At 55.8% G+C, this 18,223-nt stretch overlaps 1 protein-coding gene across 11 annotated transcripts in view; it reads left to right on the top strand.

The window, feature by feature from the left end:
• Positions 1–2,271: 2,271 nt before the first annotated feature.
• The window catches only part of LOC138067907 (uncharacterized), a 113,971-nt gene continuing 98,019 nt past the window's right edge, over positions 2,272–18,223 (top strand). The window contains exons 1-7 of one of the 11 annotated variants that reach the window (XR_011142343.1): positions 2,272–2,402; positions 3,083–3,243; positions 3,327–3,515; positions 5,249–5,356; positions 6,041–6,189; positions 13,604–13,791; positions 15,881–17,154. Coding sequence is in view for 2 of the 11 variants with exons in the window: in XM_068951248.1 (XP_068807349.1) it covers positions 8,824–9,831; positions 10,027–10,165 (1,147 nt within the window). In the remaining 9 variants the exon portion in view is untranslated. The other 10 variants (XR_011142342.1, XR_011142337.1, XR_011142344.1 and 7 more) reach the window with 10 other exon arrangements.

Below are 18,223 nucleotides of genomic sequence, written 5' to 3'. Positions count from 1 at the left end.
GAGTATTTGCTGTTATCACCTCTGCTCCTTGGGGAAAAAACGTAAACCTTAGAAAAGAGAAGCAGGCTGGTAAAATAGCTGTTTGGAAATCTAGCAGAGTGAATCAGGTCTAATACTACTGCCTACTTTCTCACCTAGCAACCTTAGGTGACCTTTGTTACCTGAGTGTTGAAACTTTATTGTCTGTCACTAGTGGTTCTAGCACAACTGTGGACATGTTACCTGCCTTTTCCTGGGAGGGAAAAAAAATAGAAAAACAAAAAATCTTCCTAGTATATTTCAAAAGATTAGCTCAAGAAAGGAAAACCTTCCAAGGAGAGCCCTGAGAATAAATTCCAGCAATGCAGAGATGATCTGCAGTACCAGAGATTTCTTGAAAACGCAAAAAATAAGTCCCAGCTCCAGCAGTGAAGATGGTGATGAAAGGGTACAGCTGAAAGCCTTAGAAGTCGATGCTGAGTTCTTGACTGAGTCTAGCAGAGATCTTGAGCTGCGGAAGAAGCCCCCAGGTGTGCGTGCTCGGGGGTGCAGACTGGCAGATAACGTCCCCACCAAACTTGGGAAAATGAACTGTGCCTGCCGCTCTGGTAGGAACAGGACTTGTTGCTGATAACTGCATTCAAGGCTGTGGACCTAAGGCATTTTTTTAATGCAGTAATTTGGTTTTGTCACTCTTCAAGAAGAGACATTGCTTTTGTGTAATTGTTTCATACAGATCCAGTGAAGGTGGTGGAGTTGGGGCAGAGAGAGGGTCGTGCCAAAGAGGCTGCTGCCCAAACACTGTTCATCAGGACGCTTGTAACAAATCAAATGTGTCTTCCACCCATGGCAGTGCTTTTTGCTGGAGCCCGGGGCCGCCTTCCGGGGTGCAGAGGGAAAGGCCGGAGGTCAGGGCGAGGTGGGAACGCAGCCCCAAGAGCTTTGCGCCGGCCCGGTGGTGGGCAGCGCCGGACGGCGGAGGCCAGCGCTGGCAGGACGGGCGGTTCTGCGCCCCCAGTACCCCCTCGCTCTCGGCCGCCCTGCTCCGGTGGCAGCGCATCATGCGGCCTCAGGGGCCTGCGCCGTGCCCCCGCCCAGCCTCACCCGCGGCCGGGGCAGCGCCGCCGCCCCGAACCGGCCGCCGGGCTTCAGAGCGGCTCTCTGCTGCCCCCGCCGGCCCGAGGCCGCACTGCAGCCGGCGAGGCCGCGCATGCGGCGGCGTTCCGCCTCCTCGCTGCTGCCCTCGGCTCCCACGAACCGGTACCGCAGCTCTCGGCGCGCCCCGGCGCAGGCCGCGGCCGCTGTGCGCCAATCGCGCGCGCATGCGCAGTGCGTGCCCGCGGCTCACTGCTGCCTCGGGGTCCAGGGGACGGTAGAGCACGCGGCGGGGGCTCCCCTGCGCGAGAGACCCCGCGCTCCCTGCCGCCCTCGGCTGTCGAGAAACCAGGACTGCGGCTCAATTGCGCGCAGATCCGCAGTGTTCCCGCCGTGCTCTCGACTCCCCTCTGGTGTCGCAACACCGGCACTGCGCCTGGCAGGACCGCGCATGCGCAGTGTTTCCCCCATGCTCTCTGCTCCCCTCTGCTGTCCCAGCACCGGCACTGCGCCTGGCAGGACCGCGCATGCGCACTGTTCCCGCCGTGCTCTCGACTCCCCTCTGCTGCCCCAGCACCGGCACTGCGCCTGGCAGGACCGCGCATGCGCACTGTTCCCGCCGTGCTCTACTGCCCACGGGTGTCGATATAGCGGCACTGTACGCGGCAGCTGCCGCCATGCGCAAGGGCTTCCGCTGCTCTGCTGCCCTCGGGTGCCCAAGTAGCGGTACTGCACGCGGCGGAGGCTCCCAGCCGCACGGGGATTCCCGAGCTCACTGCTGCCCTCCGGTGTCGAGAAAGCAGGATTGCAGCTCAACTGCGCGCAGTTCCGCAGTGTTTCCGAAATGCCCACTGCTGCCCCCGGTTTTCGACATAGCGGTGCTGCACCCGGCGGGGGCTCCCAACCACATGCGGTTGCCCGAGCTCACTGCTGCCTTCGGGTGTCTAGTAACCAGGACGGCAGCTCTGCGGCCCACAGCTCTGCACTGCTGCCGCCGCGCTCACTGCCGCCCCCGGTTTTCCAGAATGCGATAGAGCGGTCGACGGAAGGGTCGCGCATGCGCAGTGTTCCCGCCGTGCTCTCTACTGCCCTCTGCTGTCGCGACAGCGGCTGCTCTCCGGCGCCGTTCGGGACCGGCGCATGCGCGGTACTCGAGAGCGAGGCCCCTGCTGCTGCCGCGCTCAGTTCCCAGCGGGCGCGGGCGCGGCGAGCAGCGCATGCGCGGCGCCGGGAGCAGCATGGCGGCGGGCGGCGAGCGGGGGTGGTTTTCCCTGGGCAGCGGCGGGCGAGGGCCGCGGCCGCCCGGAGTCGAGGATCCGGGGGCATCGGTGAGGCGAGCGCGTCGGGCGGCCTCTTGCCCTCTGGGGCCGTCGTTGCATGGAGGCGGAGGTGCGGGGCGAGAGTGGAGGGGCCCGGGCCCGGGCCCGACCCCGCGCCGGCATGTGGGTGCCAGTAGCATCATCCCTACATCCACTTTGGGGCCAGAACAAACATTTTCCGGCTGTGAGAAAGACAGTTCAGCAGCAGTCTGGGCTGTAGCTGGCCTTGAGACCTTTAGCTTTGATGGCACAGATGCAATCCCATCTGTTCAATTCCGTCTAAAATAGGTACTGTCAGGGAAATGAATAAACAGCAGAGGAGCCTCTGTCCAGGTGGCACAGTGGGCACTAACAGTAACGGGGGGGGGGTGCTGCACAAGTGTTAAAAGAAACAGATCTTCTGCATGTCTGAACAGAATGAGGGGCAGAGCATGGTTGTGCCAAAAATGCGGACACAGAAGGTTTCTGAAAGATTAATCTCTAGCGGCTACTTAATCTAACTTCCCTTTCACAGCAACCCAAATGTCGTCATAGCTTGCAAAAGGGAGGTTGGGGGAAGCGATATTTGTGGTTTGCATGTTGTTATTTACCTTGCTTGTGTGTGTACTAGATCTGCTTTTGTGCTTATAAACAACGTATGATTTCTTACGATTTTCTACAGAGCTTTCAGGTTTTTTGCTTTACTTTAGACTTTTGTAGGGCGATGGATTTTACCATGCCTCCATCAACAAACGCTGGCTGACAAAGTTATTCTGTCCCAATGGAGACTCTCAGGCAAGTCAGAGGAGTTCAGACATGCAGCCTGCCAGAAGAAAGTTGCCTGGGAGGGGTTGCTAGCCTTGAGCTTTAGGTACTGATGCATATGGCTCCTTCTGTATATGGCTGCTACTATAGTGGTAGCATTTTTGTGTTTATGCATTGCGTTCATCCTAGGCATGCAGAACATCAGGGAACGACTGTATGCTGCCATGAAGAAATACAGGCTACTGCCCTCAGACCTCTGTAAGTTATCGCGCGTCAGGAACGGCCAGGAGAATCCACATGCCAGTGGAAAGGTTCTCTGCCTTGGCCTGATGAAGACCTTTCGGCCATAGGAAGGTTGGCAGCGTCCTTCCTGGACTTGTGAGTAATAAGCCACAATTCATGGACCAGCAAAGGAGAGGGGGGAATAGCTCCCTATCAGTCTGTCCAGCTCTCCATCATCCTTTTCCCCTCCCTATCCTTCTAGCCACCCGCTGTCCCTCTGTCCAGCTCCCCATCCCTCTGCCACTCTCTGCCGCTTGTCTGTCTCACTGTATCTTTCCAGCCCTCTGTCCCCCTCTCCAGCCTTCTCTTTCTATTTCTGTCCCTCTGTTCAGCTCCCCATCCATCTATTTGTCTCCCTATCCCTCTTTTCCCCTCTTCTATCTCATCTCTCTGTCTGACTTCCCCTCCCTCTTTTTTTTCTCTCCACCTTTCTGGTTGGCTCTTCATCCTTCTCACTCTCTTCCCATTGCTCTGACTGGCTCCCTTTCCCTCTCTTCCAGTCCCCGTTCCTCTGTCTGGTTCTCCACCCTTCTCTTTTGACCCCCCGTCCCTCTGTCTGCCTCCCCTTCCCTCCTTTCCTCTCTTTATTCTTCTGTCCACCTCTACATCCCTCTTTTTCTCTCTTCTGCTCCCCTGTCCTCTGTCCAGCCCTCCATCCATCTGTCTGGCCCTCTGTCCTCTCTTTCTCTTTCTTTGTCCAGGGCTCTGACCCTGGGGCCAGGTCTCCATCCTTCTCTTTCTTTTTCCATCCATCAGCCAAGCTCTCTATCCCTATTGTCCTCTGTTCTGCTCCCTGTCCCTCTGTCCAGCCGAAGGTCCGTCATTCCTTTGTGGTTTGTCTGGTGTGGAAGGTGGCAAAAGGCAGTTGGCGCTCAGCAGAGACGATCAGTAGCGACCACAAGGTCTCATCAGTCTGCCTGGTTCGGGTCATGTCGGACACCTCTGCAGTGACTCTGCGTGCGGGGGCACGGGGCTGTGGATGTGCAGTGGGGCAGCACTACTGGGCCACAGATGCTGTGGGGGATGTGGTAGACAGTGAAGAAGCTCCTGGGGAAGGTTTCGCGGAGGCAGAGATTAGCAGAGGCTCCAAGTACTCGGGTGTTAGGACACCTGTCCTACCTGCCCTACCTGCCCTACCTGCTTGTGGTAGGGCAGGCTGGAGCTGCTGCTGTTGCTTGCAACTGCAGTTTGCAGTTACTGTGTCTTGTCTGCCCATGCGCAGACAGGGCTGCCGCATGGTGCAGCTTGAGTCGTGATTGCATCGCTGGCATTGAGCCCAGTTTTCTGACTTTATGCAAACTGGTGTCTTCCCTACATCAGCCTTACTCTGCTCCTCTTCCAGGAGCCTGTGCTCAGCTCTGCTTTCCAACACGCTGTCACGTCACAGGGATTTCCAGCACGGTCTGTCTAACTTGGGCCACATGCTAGGCAGCCTGAACGAGTGAAGCAAAATCCTTCTTCTGTCATTGTCCAGGCCAGAGTCAGTTTCCCATCAGCTCAGTCTCCAGAGTTTGGAGTTTTTGGAGGCCTTAGTTTTTATCCTGCCTTGGCTGGACAGTGCTTTCTGAGAGTGTCCGTCAGCGGCACAGTTTCCCTGAGGAGGACCATCTACCGAAGGCTGGAGGTGGCCGAGTGCCTGAGCGAGCCTGACTGTATGTGAGGGCTGCTGTGACGTCCTTGCGATGAAACGGAGCCTGAGAGAGTGACTGGAGCAGTGTAGAGGGTCAGTCATAATTGTGGGAACAGTTATGGGCCTTGGACTAGGGAGTAGTTCTAGGAGGGCTGTGCAGTTGCCTGGCCTCTCAGTAACTGTTCTGGCTTCTCTGCAGGTGCTGAAGCATAGTCTGGCAGTCGAAGGAGCGGTGTCACAGCTGGGAGCTCTGCGGAGATCTGTGGCTGGCCATGAAGGTTGCGCTCTGACTTGCAGCGTGGACACAGCTAAGTCTTGGGGCTGCACTGTGTGTGTGCAGGGCTGGGAGGTGGAAGGTGGTTGTCCCCTAGGTGGTTGCTGGAGTCACTGGCTGTGGATGTTTGCCCATGGAGCTGAGGGGACCAAAAATATTAATTGTCTGTAATGGAGTTGAATAAGCGCTTGCAATGTTTCAGGTAGGTTCAGTGGAAGTGCAGCTTACTGCAGTCCTGTGGAGCGATTCTTGCATGTGCTCACATTTGAATGGTGGCTAAGACCAAGCTTATAAACAGCAACTGTAACATGATTCTGATGCATATCTTCCTGTTCTGCTGAACTTCTAAATGAAGGGGAAACTTCTTAAGCTGTGGGCAAAACTTGCAAGCTCATGTGTACTTTGGTGTTTCTTGCTTAAAGCTGAGGGTTTGGAGTTTTTCACTTGAGGTTTATTGTTTAGTTTGTTGTTGAGGGTTTTTTTTTTTTTAATTTTATGGAATTTTGTCCTTTTAAATCTCATCTAGAATATGCTTGCAAAAAATCCCTGGGAAGAAAACAAGGAGTATAAGCAGCTTTTTAATATTATTAGCAATACTTACACGTTCTGGATGGGTTCCTAGGGTCCCCCATGGTCTTCTGCCCTCCCCATTACCCCCAAATTTACCCATTTTGCAGTGTTTTGGCACTTATTTTGCTCTTTCTTGTCCCGAAGCAGGTCAGGGTTTGGTGTGGACAGAGGGGGGAAGGAGCCAGCTGTGGGTAAATGGGCCCTGGATGGCATCGCGGGGACACGGCGAATCCTGGCACAGCCCATCTTCAGCACGGGGAGAGGCCGGAGTGCTGCCGTGATGAGTGCTGAGAAAGGTACCTCTCTTTGGATTATGTGCACCCCAGAGCCCACCTTCTGGCCTTTCATTCTCCCCCGATCCCTCCTGTCAAGTATTTGTGCTCTGCGGATGCCTGAGTTTGGCTTTTTGTGACTTGTAGGTTCCTCCGCTGAGGTTCTTTTTGCCCCTGAGGTCCTCCCTTTCACCATCTTGTCCCCACAGAACCCTGAATTGTTTCTTCTCCCTCGCCCAGCCCACAACATCCCTTCCTTTTCCTTTTCTTTTTTGCTGCCCCTCGATCCTTCCTTTTGCAATTTTGCACCACCAGTTCACTCTGTTAAGCTCTTCTCTCTTTTGGGCTTTTTGCACCCCCCACCCCCCACCCCCTTTGTAAAGCTTTTTTTGTGCCGCTTACAAGCTTCTGGCTTTTTTTCCCCTGAGAAGCCTTCCTTCTGGCTTTGTGTGTCAGCACCCTCCCCTTTTTGAATAAAGCAGAGATTAAAGGCAAACTCGGTATCTCTTTATGCAGCTGCAACCCTTTGGAGGGGAAGCAAATACGTTATTGTGGTTTGTAGTATTTCTGGGCTAACTCTGGGGAAATCCTCATCACAGTTTGGATTTTTTGTTGTTGTTTCTATAAGTTCGTTGCTTTGAAAGTTTGAAACTAGTATTCGTTTGGCTTACTGCCTTACTGTCATAACTGAGCGTAAAGCAGAGATTGTGTTGCCATTGCATATGACCTCCCTCATATGGTGCTTGCGTTCATATACGTGTGTTCTCCCCAGGAGTACTCTTGCCTTTTCCTTTCCTTTAGTAAACAAACGCCTTTCTGAGCCAATACCGAGCAACACGGTGGATGTGCTTCTAGCGCTAACGTCGCGTCGCAGGAGGCAGCTGAGAGCAGTCGATAAGCCGGTGCTCTAGACATGCAAAGGCAGGAAGAAGCGGACTAGCTATTGAGCTTCCCTCGAGGGCAGAGGAAGAGGAGAAGAAACCCAGGGGGCGGTCATACACCCGCTGACGATTCCGGAGGCTTTGCCTTGCAATGCGTTTCTCCTGGTAGGCGGCAGCACTCATTGCCCGTGGTGGGTAAGGGCCGGAACCACCTTGCGCTGAGGGCTCAGCAGAACCAGAGAGGCGAGGGTGTCCCTGGGGTGGCTGCGGGTGCCTGGATTTCTCCGGCCCACCTCAAGGCATGCGTTGCGGGGAGAAAAGGCTTTCAGGGGCCTGGCAGTGCTCTGCTCCGTGCGGGCACAGGGCAGGGTCTGCCCTGAACACATGTTTGCCTCTCCCTGTCTTTGTTTTAATTCCTGCCTTTAGGGCTGAGGTTCCTCCCCAGAGCAGACTTGTACGTGTGCCCTCGCTCGTGTAGATGCAGATGGCCTGGAGGTGTGGGGAGGCAGGCTGTCCCGCGAGAAGGACTTTTGCGCGGCGTCCCGGGGAGGATAGCTGTGATGTACCTCGTGCACCCAAGGGTGTTGGTAAGCGACAAGATAACAAGTGGCTGTTTCCTGGTCACTCCCCTCACTAGAGAAAAATCGATTTACAGATTGGCTTTCACATGGAGAGAGAAACAGTACACCTTTCCTCAGGTCTGGTTGGGGTTTCACAGTGTGCCTGCACTAACACGTGGTCGTTGTCAGAGACGGTTTAGACGGGTTGCCTGCAGAGAGGTAGGAAAGGCATTACCTTTCGTGGACAGTGCTGTGGTGGGCAGAGCTACGGACGAAGAGGTGTGAGAGCGAGGTGCCTGAGCCTTAAAACTGACTGGAAGGGGACAGGATTCAAGGCCGGTTGGTGCACAGCACACAGCGCAACGCCAGGCTCATTATAAAGGTACTGTAATTGGGGAAACGGCCCGCTGACAGAAGAAGAAAGGTTAAAGCTCTGTGTGAAATAAAGGGTCCTTCCCATCAGACCTGAGGAAGAGGGTCGCGTTTCTTAGAGCGGCATATCCGTCGTTTTTCTGGTAGCAGCAGAGCACCGCAGTGGGAGGTTCTGGAAGAGTCAGGAGCAGAACTGGCAGGAGGCTCTTTTCCCTGTCCGGATGGAAAAACGGCTGTAAGCACGCTTGCCAGAAACCGAGGAGGCCGAGGCCGAGGCCCGGCTGGGGCCCTTGCCTTGGGCCCTGACTGCGGGCACCCGGCGCGCCCTGCCACCCGAGGCCTGCTCGCCCCAGGCGCGACTGCCACCGCCACCACCCCTCGGCGCTGCTGCGCCCCGGTGCTGCACCGCCGCCGGGACACGGGGTGCTCGTGAGGTCCCCGCCACCGTCTCCTCCTGCAGGACACAGGTGCCCGGGGGGAGGGTACGAAAGGGTCGGGGCGGCCCGACCGGAGGGTGCGGGGAGCGGCGGCGGCCGCTGCCGGCCTAGGCCAGCGGGGTCGCGCATGCGCACTGGATCAGACCGGCTCGCGGCTGCGGCAAGCGGAGTGGCGCATGCGCATTGGGGGGCGACCCGCTTACTCCCTGCTGCCCTCAAGTGACTACGAACCGGTACTGCAGGCAGGGGATTAACGCATGCGCACTGCTCCAGATGTGCTCCATGCTGCCCTCGGGTGATGCCACCCCAATAGTGCAGCCAGCCGACGAACGCATGCGTCCTGGACGCATCGGTTCCTTGGTGCCCCTCGAGCGATGAAAGCCTGCCAGCCAAACAGCCGCCTCGCGCATGCGCGCCGCCCCGACACTGCTCCCTGCGGCCCTCAGCTACGAACAGCGTAGTACTGCAGGCAGCCGCTGCGCGCATGCGCACTTGCTCGGCGTGGCTCGTTGGTGCCCTCGGCTGGCCAAAAATCGGTACTGCAGGCGAAGCGGGGCGCAGGCGCAGTGGTTTCGGCGTGGCTCGTTGGTGCCCTCGGCTGGCCAGAAATCGGTACTGAAGCCCGAAAAATCGGTACTGCAGGCGAAGCGGGGCGCAGGCGCAGTGGTTTCGGCGTGGCTCGTTGGTGCCCTCGGCTGGCGAAAATTCGGTACTGCAGGCGAAGCGGGGCGCCTGCGCACTGGGTTTCGGCGTGGCTCGTTGGTGCCCTCGGCTGGCCAGAAATCGGTACTGCAGGCGAAGCGGGGCGCAGGCGCAGTGGTTTCGGCGTGGCTCGTTGGTGCCCTCGGCTGGCCAGAAATCGGTACTGCAGGCGAAGCGGGGCGCAGGCGCACTGGGTTTCGGCGTGGCTCGTTGGTGCCCTCGGCTGGCCAGAAATCGGTACTGCAGGCGAAGCGGGGCGCAGGCGCACTGGGTTTCGGCGTGGCTCGTTGGTGCCCTCGGCTGGCCAGAAATCGGTACTGCAGGCGAAGCGGGGCGCAGGCGCACTGGGTTTCGGCGTGGCTCGTTGGTGCCCTCGGCTGGCCAGAAATCGGTACTGCAGGCGAAGCGGGGCGCAGGCGCAGTGGTTTCGGCGTGGCGAAGCGGGGCGCAGGTGCACTTGCTCGTCGGCGCTCGTTGGTGCCCTCGGCTGGCGAAAAGTGGGTACTGCAGGCGAAGCGGGGCGCATGCGCGGTGCTCGAGAGCCGGGCCCCCCGCGCTCCCGCGCCCCGTTCGCGATCGGCGCATGCGCGGAGGGCGGCGCATGCGCGGCGGCGGGCAGCAGCATGGCGGCGCGCGGGGACGGAGTTTTCGCTGGGGCGGCGGCGGGTGCGGGCCGAGGCCGCCCGGAGTCGGAGATCTGGGGGCCCCGGTGAGGTGAGCGCGTCCCCTCGGGCGGCCGCGGGCGTCGGGCGGTTTCTGCCCGCGGGGGCCGTCGCTGCGTGGAGGCGGAGGTGCGGGGCGAGATTTGGGGAGGGGGCTCGTGCCTGGCGCCGCGCCGCGCCGGCAGCGCGGCCCAGGGTCTGCCGGGAGCGCGGGTTTGACCGTCCGTTTGCCGTGTGTCGCCCTCAGGGCCCCGGTTCCTCCCTGGCGCGGCCGGGGCGGGCGCTCGCCCCTGCGGAGGCGGCCGGGAGGAGCGGCGAGGCTGGCGGGCCCCGGAGCGGCGCTGGGCGGACGGCTCCCGTCGCGGCTGGCCTGCCCGAGGGTGCTGGTAAGTCGCAAGGAAGCTTAAAGCTACCGGACCAAACCGACTTAAGGTCACTTTGAGCCAGGTGCAGTTAGCGCAGCGCCGAGAACGTTTACTTGAGAGTTGTAGCTAGGGAAACGAGAAGGTGGACAGGGGAAAAATACGCCCAGGCGCCCTGAGGCCTCCCCCAGTCGCAGGCACAGACTGTGGGCCCCAGCCAACCCGGGTACCAACTGACTGTAACCCCTGCTGAGCCTCGCTGAGCCCCGCGCCCTCCTGCACAGCTGCCCCACAGCTGTGGGGTTCCCCAGTCCAGTGTGTGTCGATGGGTCCTCCGTTGCCTCTTACATCTCCCCAGGCACGCGTATGCTGCACAGGAGTGTGGGTGTCTCCAGCAGTGGCACAGCAGCCTGATGCCTCTTGTCTGGAAGGTGGGGTCCTTCACAGCTCTTCTGGGCTCTTGGTGAGTTCCCTGCTGCCTCTTCTGGCATTCTGTACAAGCTCGTAGATCCTTCCTCCTCTTCCAGTGGCTTCTCCTGCAAAGCTGACAGCCACATGCAGCACTGCTGTGCACTCAGTACGCATCTGGGGTGGCACCCCTGCCGTTGAGGGCCCTGCAGATTCCCACCCTTCCTGCTTCCAGCTCCCCCAAAAGCCAAGAAACCACCCACAGATCCTGTCCTAACACCCCTACAGACCCCAAAATGCCTCCAAACCCTGCCACAACATTGTCACTGACTCCAGACTTTCCCCCTCCAAGCCCCATACAGTCCTAAAACCACTCCTAGACCCTGTCCCCACAGCAGCGAGGTGTCCTAATTAGAGGGTGTGATCTGTGTCCCCCTTGACTCAGTCCTGCTTTGGAGAAAAGAGAATTTGCAGCACTTCTTGGTGAAGAATGTTGGCAGGTGGGTGCACAGATGACAAACCGATTTTTCTCTCTCTTTTTCTGAGCCACCTCTCGGGACCCTCTGTGCCTGCAAGAGGACTTTCTAAATGCGGCTGGTCTAGGATAATTGTGCTCTGTGCAATGCTTAAGGAGAACATTAACATACAATTGCAGGCTAAGGAATAACCTAAACAAATAAAAGGCTCAGGAAAAGCCTAAGGGAACGCTGAAGGGCTATGGGAAGCCCCCAACCATACTGTAGAAAAAAGTGTGGGTCTTAGGCACGTCCTCAGAGAAGGAGAGATGTGTTACTCCAATCCATGGGACAATGGGTGCTATTAATTACCACCTGTAATTACCAAAAGTTCTGTAAAAGCAGAAGGGGCTAGAGATGATGCATAGCAGATTATGGACTATACGTAAAGTTGAAACAAACAACAACCCCCTCTTAAAATAGAAACAGGTTAGTCCTAGGCAGTAGATGAATGTAGCTTTGAGTAATGTGAAGAGCAGGGGTTATGTCAATCACCCTGAAAGCCCTGGAGAAGTGGTGCAAAAAATCTATACCCTTGTGGCCTCATCAGTCTTTTGGGTTTGTTTGGCAGGGTAGTCCACTGAAGGAGAACGTTTTGAAGAGAAGCAGCTAGACCTAGTGATCCAGTTGTTCACCTTTGGTCATTGCCTCTAAGGCAAGCATCCACGTATAGGAGGAATAATCTAGGAGATGTATCAAAAAGGTAACAGGTTTGAAACAGAGGCAGGCAAATTAAGTGCTGTCATTCTTCCATGTAGTTAAAGACTGAGAGAATTGTTGGTTAAGCATGTGTATACAAGGGTTTGAGAAAGGATATTGAATGGTACAATAACACTGAACCAGACTAAGGTTTCATGGAAGATGGCATAGGTGTGTATTAGGTGATGTGCCTGCCTGTCTAATAACCTAGCCCTAGTTGCTGTATGTTTTGTTACCAAACTGTTTACCTGTAACGTATGATGCCGAGGGCTGTTATAACTGCTGTCTCCATCTCCCCAAAAGGGAAACCCCATTCCTCCTGTTGAGGAAGGATCCCTAGGAATAGTGATCAGGATAACAGATCACCAACATATAACAGAAGGTCTGCACGTGTTACAAAAAGTATGCTGCATACATGTTTCTTTGCATGTGACTTTATGTATCTATGAAGCATCATATTTTAAGAGCTACAAGACAGCAACTTATTATCTTAGGGGAATGATAGTCAAGTGACCAGAGTTCCCGAAGAGGAAGTGAGAGTGAGAGAGAAGTATCTGAATTGTAAAATTAAGAGGTGAATTTCAGGAAGGCTCAATTGGTGCAACCCCAGGTTCCTGATACGGCAATGGTATTTGGGGAAACAGGAATATAGTAGCTAGAAAAAAGGTTAAAGCCTTATGAAATTAAGACTCTTTCTTGTCAGTTCCAACTTTAGGGCAATTTTAGGAGGATTTAATTTCCTCCGGCAGTGTTAATATAACTTGCGTGGTAGCGGCAGACCACGGTGGGAATTACGGGAAAGGAGTCAGGAATGGAGCTGGAACAAGGAACATGATGCTGCTTTCACTCAACTGAAAGAAGCGGCTGTAAAATCTCCTGCCCTCAAATTCCCAGGACAAGGCAAGCCTTTTTCAGTAAGGATTCCCACATCTACTGATTCCATGGGAGCAGCGCTGCTGCAAAAGAGCAGTAGAGGGAAAGTGGGTGCCAGTGGCATCATCCTTACATCCCCTTTGAGGCCCGAACAGAAACTCTCTGGCTGTGAGAAAGACTGTTTAGAAGCAATCTGGGCTGTAACTGTCTTTGAGACTTTTACCTTTTATCAGCCCAGATGCAGCCCAATCTGCTCAATTCCCTCTAAACTAGCTCATGTCAGGGAAATAAATAGGCAGCAGAGTATCCTCTGTCTAAGTGGGACAGTGGGCACTGATCTTAACAAGGGGGGAGTTACAGTGCAAGTGTACCAAGAAGCGGATCATCTTCTGTGCATCTGAATTGAATGAGGGGTAGAGCGTGGTTGTGCCAAAAATGTGGACACAGAAGGCTTCTGAAAGATTAAGCTCTAGGAGCTACTTAGTCTAACTTCCCTTTCACAGCAACCCAAGTGTCTTCATGGCTTCCAAAAGGGGAGTTGGGGGAAGCGGTATTTGTGGCTTGCCTGTGCTCGTTTGCTTTGCTTGTGTGTATATTAGATCTGCTTTTGTGCATATAAACGGGTTTGTCTTATGATTTTCTGCAGAGCTCTGATTTTTTTTTTTTTTTTGCTTTGCTTTATACTTTCGGAGGATGATGGATTTTACCGTGCCTCCATCAACAAGCGCTGGCTGACAAAGTTATAATGTCCCAGCGGAGACTCTTAGGCAAGACGGAGGAGTTCAGACACGCAGCCTGCCAGAAGAACGTCACCTGGGAGGGGTTGCTAGCCTTGAGCTATAGGCGCTGATGCATATGGCTCATTCTGGCAGACACGGAGGGGTTTTCTTTGGTGGCAGAAATTGTAGCTTGACTGTACACCCTATAGCGGCAGTATTTTTGTGTTTATAAATTGTGTTAATCTTAGGTATTCAGAACATCGGGGATCGACTACATGCTGCCATGAAGAACTACAGGCTACCGCGCTCAGACCTTTGTAAGTTACAGCGTGTCAAGAGCGGCCAGGAGAATCCAAATGCCAGTGGAAAGATTCTCTGCGTGGTCCTGCTGAAGAACTTCGGCTGTAGGAAGGTTGGCTGCATCCTCACTGGACTTGTGAGTAATAAGCCACAATTCATGGACCAGCCAAGGAGAGAGGGGAATAGTGGGCCCGTGGGTGCACCCTCGCTCTTGCAGACACAGACACTCTGGAGGTATAGGGATACAGGCAAGCAGGCCCACAAGTGGCCTCCACGTGCCTTTCGGTGTGGCTGCGGGTCCTCCACACAGCAGTGCCCAAGTGGACTTTGGGCCCAGCGGTACACAGAGAGCTCTGCAGCTCAGCAGGTGAGTGGAACTGGAGCGTGTTGAGGGCTGTTCCGGGCTGTCTGGATCCATCTGGTTCCATTCGCTGTCCCTCTGTCCAGCGCTCCATCTTTTTCTTTCTTTCCCCGTAGCTCTGTCCGATACCCCGTCCCTTTGTTTAGCTACTCAGTGCCCTGCCCAGTTCCCCATCCCTCTGGTACTCTTTGCATCCCTCTGTCAATATCTTCCTCCCTCCGACTGGCTCCCTATCGCTCTATCCAGCTCTCCATCATCCTTTTCCCCTCTCTGTCCCACTACCTGCCTGCTGTTCCTCTGTCCAGCTCCCCATCCCTCTGCTGCTCTTGTCTGTCTCTTTGTACCTTTCCAGCCTTCTCTCCCCCTCTCCAGCCTTCTCTTTCTATTTCTGTCCCTCTGTTCAGCTCCCCATCCATCTATTTGTCTCCCTATCCCTCTTTTCCCCTGTTCTATCTCATCTCTCTGTCTGACTTCCCCTCCCTCTTTTTTTTCTCTCCACCTTTCTGGTTGGCTCTTCGTCCTTCTCACTCTCTTCCCATTGCTCTGACTGGCTCCCTTTCCCTCTCTTCCAGTCCCCGTTCCTCTGTCTGGTTCTCCACCCTTCTCTTTTGCTTCCCGTCCCTCTGTCTTCTTCCCCTTCCCTCCTTTCCTCTCTTTATTCTTCTGTCCACTTCTACATCCCTCTTTTTCTCTCTTCTGCTCCCTGGTCCTCTGTCCAGCCCTCCACCTGTCTGGCCCTCTGTCCTCTTTTTCTCTTCCTTTGTCCAGGGCCCTGACCCTGGGGCTAGGTCTCTATCCTTCTCTTTCTTTTTCCATCTGTCAGCCAAGCTCTCTATCCCTCTTTTCTTCTGTTCTGCTCCCTGTCCCTCTGTCCAGCTGAAGGTTCATCATTCCTTTGTGTTTTGTCTGGTGTGGAAGGTGTCAAGAGGCAATTGGTGCTCGGCAGAGACGATCAGTAGCAACCAGAGGGTCCCATCAATCTGCCTGGTTCAGGTCATGTCAGATACCCCTGCAGTGACTCTGTGCAGAGGCATGGGGCTGCGGATGTGCAGTGGGGGAGCACTAATGGGCCAAAGATGCTGTGGGGGGATGTGGTAGACATTAGCATGTGGTAGAGATTAGCAGAGGCTCTGAGTATTCGGGTGTTAGGACAGGTGCAGGTAGGGCAGGGTGTGCTAGGGCAGTCTGGAGCTGCTGTTGTCCGTCTTACACGTCAGCGCAGTCTGCAGTTACTGTGTCTTGTCTGCCTGTGCGCAGACAGGGCTGCTGCGCGGTGCAGTTGGAGTCGTGATTGTGTCGCTGGCATTGAGCCCTGTTTTCTGACTTTATGCAAACTGTTGTCTTCCCTACATCAGCCTTACTCTGCTCCTCTTCCAGGAGCCTGTGCTCAGCTCTGCTTTCCAACACGCTGTCACGTCACAGGGATTTCCAGCACGGTCTGTCTAACTTGGGCCACATGCTAGGCAGCCTGAACGAGTGAAGCAAAATCCTTCTTCTGTCATTGTCCAGGCCAGAGTCAGTTTCCCATCAGCTCAGTCTCCAGAGTTTGGAGTTTTTGGAGGCCTTAGTTTTTATCCTGCCTTGGCTGGACAGTGCTTTCTGAGAGTGTCCGTCAGCGGCACAGTTTCCCTGAGGAGGACCATCTACCGAAGGCTGGAGGTGGCCGAGTGCCTGAGCGAGCCTGACTGTATGTGAGGGCTGCTGTGACGTCCTTGCGATAAAACGGAGCCTGAGAGAGTGACTGGAGCAGTGTAGAGGGTCAGTCATAATTGTGGGAACAGTTACGGGCCTTGGACAAGGGAGTAGTTCTAGGAGGGCTGCGCAGTTGCCTGGCATCTCAGTAACTGTTCTGGCTTCTTTGCAGGTGCTGAAGCATAGTCTGGCAGTCGAAGGAGCGGTGTCACAGCTGGGAGCTCTGCGGAGATCTGTGGTTGGCCATGAAGGTCGAGCTCTGACTTGCAGCGTGGACGCAGCTAAGTCTTGGGGCTGCACTGTGTGTGTGCAGGGCTGGGAGGTGGAAGGTGGTTGTCCCCTAGGTGGTTGCTGGAGTCACTGGCTGTGGATGTTTGCCCATGGAGCTGAGGGGACCAAAAATATTAATTGTCTGTAATGGAGTTGAATAAGCGCTTGCAATGTTTCAGGTAGGTTCAGTGGAAGTGCAGCTTACTGCAGTCCTGTGGAGCGATTCTTGCATGTGCTCACATTTGAATGGTGGCTAAGACCAAGCTTATAAACAGCAACTGTAACGTGATTCTGATGCATATCTTCCTGTTCTGCTGTACTTCTAAATGAAGGGGAAACTTCTTAAGCTGTGGGCAAAACTTGCAAGCTCATGTGTACTTTGGTGTTTCTTGCTTAAAGCTGAGGGTTTGGAGTTTTTCACTTGAGGTTTATTGTTTAGTTTGTTGTTGAGGGTCTGTCACTCAGGGGCTATGGTTTATTACTTTATTTTGTGGGGCTGTCTTTATCAGTCAGGGTTTACAGTTTGCTGACTTAGCGATCAGGGCGCAGGATTTAAAATCCAACCTCATCCGTAAATTTTAAAGCAACCACTTGGGTTCCAAGATTTGCAATTTGTCACATAGGGTTCAGGGCTTACGCCTTACTGATAAATGACAAGGGCTGAATCCTTAGATAATAAACTGTAAGCCCCGAAGCCTAAGCAGCAGGGTGCAAACCCTTCTCTGGGGTTCCTAACCTTCCCCTGTTCCCAGCGTTCAGCTTTGTGCACTGACCTGAGGTCTGGATTTGATAAGGCGCAGGCCCATCGCACTGAGAGTGGTGATGTGACAGGTGAGGTGAGAGCTGTGAAAGTGTCTTGCAGGGCTCTAGTCTGGGGTAGGGCAGTAGTGCAGACAGGCAGGATCAGAGATCAAAGATCTTCTCACCTGTCAGAGCTGAATCCTATCCCTGAAGGAAAAAGTAGAGGGGATAGGCTGTCAGCTACTCAGACGCCTGCCGCGTCAAGGGCAGCAGCAGGAGCTGACCCTTCCCCAAAGGACCGACGAACGCTGGTGCGGAGATGACTCTTCAGGTGTCACAGGGTAAGGGGAAGCATGCTGGCACTGAGCTCCATGGCAAACTCCCTCCCAGGTGTTGCTTCTGCGCAGTAAAACAATAAACAGTTGCTTTACTCTTTGCACTCGTGTCTGTGGTTCCTGCCGTCGCTTTGCCTGAAGATGATGCCCAGGGGAGGAGGTTACACATTGTGTCTGGGATTGGGAGCTGGTCCCCACATCCTTTGTTCTTGGGGGTCCCTGCGGTTCCCAGGGACCCCAGTGCTGTTCACAGGGCTCGGGGTAACTTCCCTTGCATTGCCTCGACCCTTGGGGCTCTTGGTGGAGTTTCCCATTATCCTGGGGGCAGCCAGGGCTCCGCAGGGCAGTGTGAGGGCCCCAGACTGCTCCCAGATTTGCTTTCAGCACTCTGCAACGTCTCTCATGTGTCGGTGGCGGGGGCCTGTGCGCCTGGGGCTGGGAGACACTTTCCCTGGGGACAGGGGGAGCCTGCAGGCACCGTCCCGTCAGCCGCGCTGAGCCCTGTGACATGTCCTGCTGCCCCTTCGGTGTGCACTGAGACCCTGCACTCGTACTTTGCTTTGCCCCACAGCCCTGCGTTTGCCCTCCGACGCCCTCAGGACCCCTCCGTTCACGTTCTGAGGTGCCCCCGAGCCCTCTGTGTGCCCCGGGGCCCAGTGCTGGTTTTGCAGCACGCCACAAAGTTCTCTGCTGAGCTTTCTCCCCTGCCCAGGAGCTGTCCGGGTGCCTTCTGGCGCCTCCGGGCCCCGCAGAGTCCCTCCGTCTGCGCTGTCGTCGCCCGGTAACTTCCTTTTTTCCACTGTTCCTTTACGGCGGGGCTGGGAGTGGTGTCGGGAGGGCGGAGGGGTCCCAGGGGAGCCCTGCGGAGGGTCGCGGCGGTGCCGGGGATCGCGGGGCCGGGGGGCTCCGGGCTCCACGGCGGCTGCCGGGGACGGGACGGGATCGCCGCTGGGTCCAACCTCACGGAGCGCTGCTGCCCGCGGCATCCTGGGAGATGTAGTCTTCCGGCGCCGGGCGGCCATGCTGGTTTGGGAGTGCGGCATGCCGGGAGCAGTAGTCTTCCGGCACCGGGCTGCCGGGCGGCCAGGCTGTCTGCGGGGCGCGGCATGCCGGGAGCAGTAGTCTTCCGGCACCAGGCTTCCGAGCGGCCATTTTAGTCTGCAGAGCAT

The sequence above is a fragment of the Struthio camelus genome, chromosome 7 (genome assembly GCF_040807025.1).
Source record: "Struthio camelus isolate bStrCam1 chromosome 7, bStrCam1.hap1, whole genome shotgun sequence".
NCBI lineage: Eukaryota > Metazoa > Chordata > Aves > Struthioniformes > Struthionidae > Struthio > Struthio camelus.
Note: the sequence above shows the minus strand (reverse complement) of the source record. Positions and strands in the feature narration are given on the sequence as shown.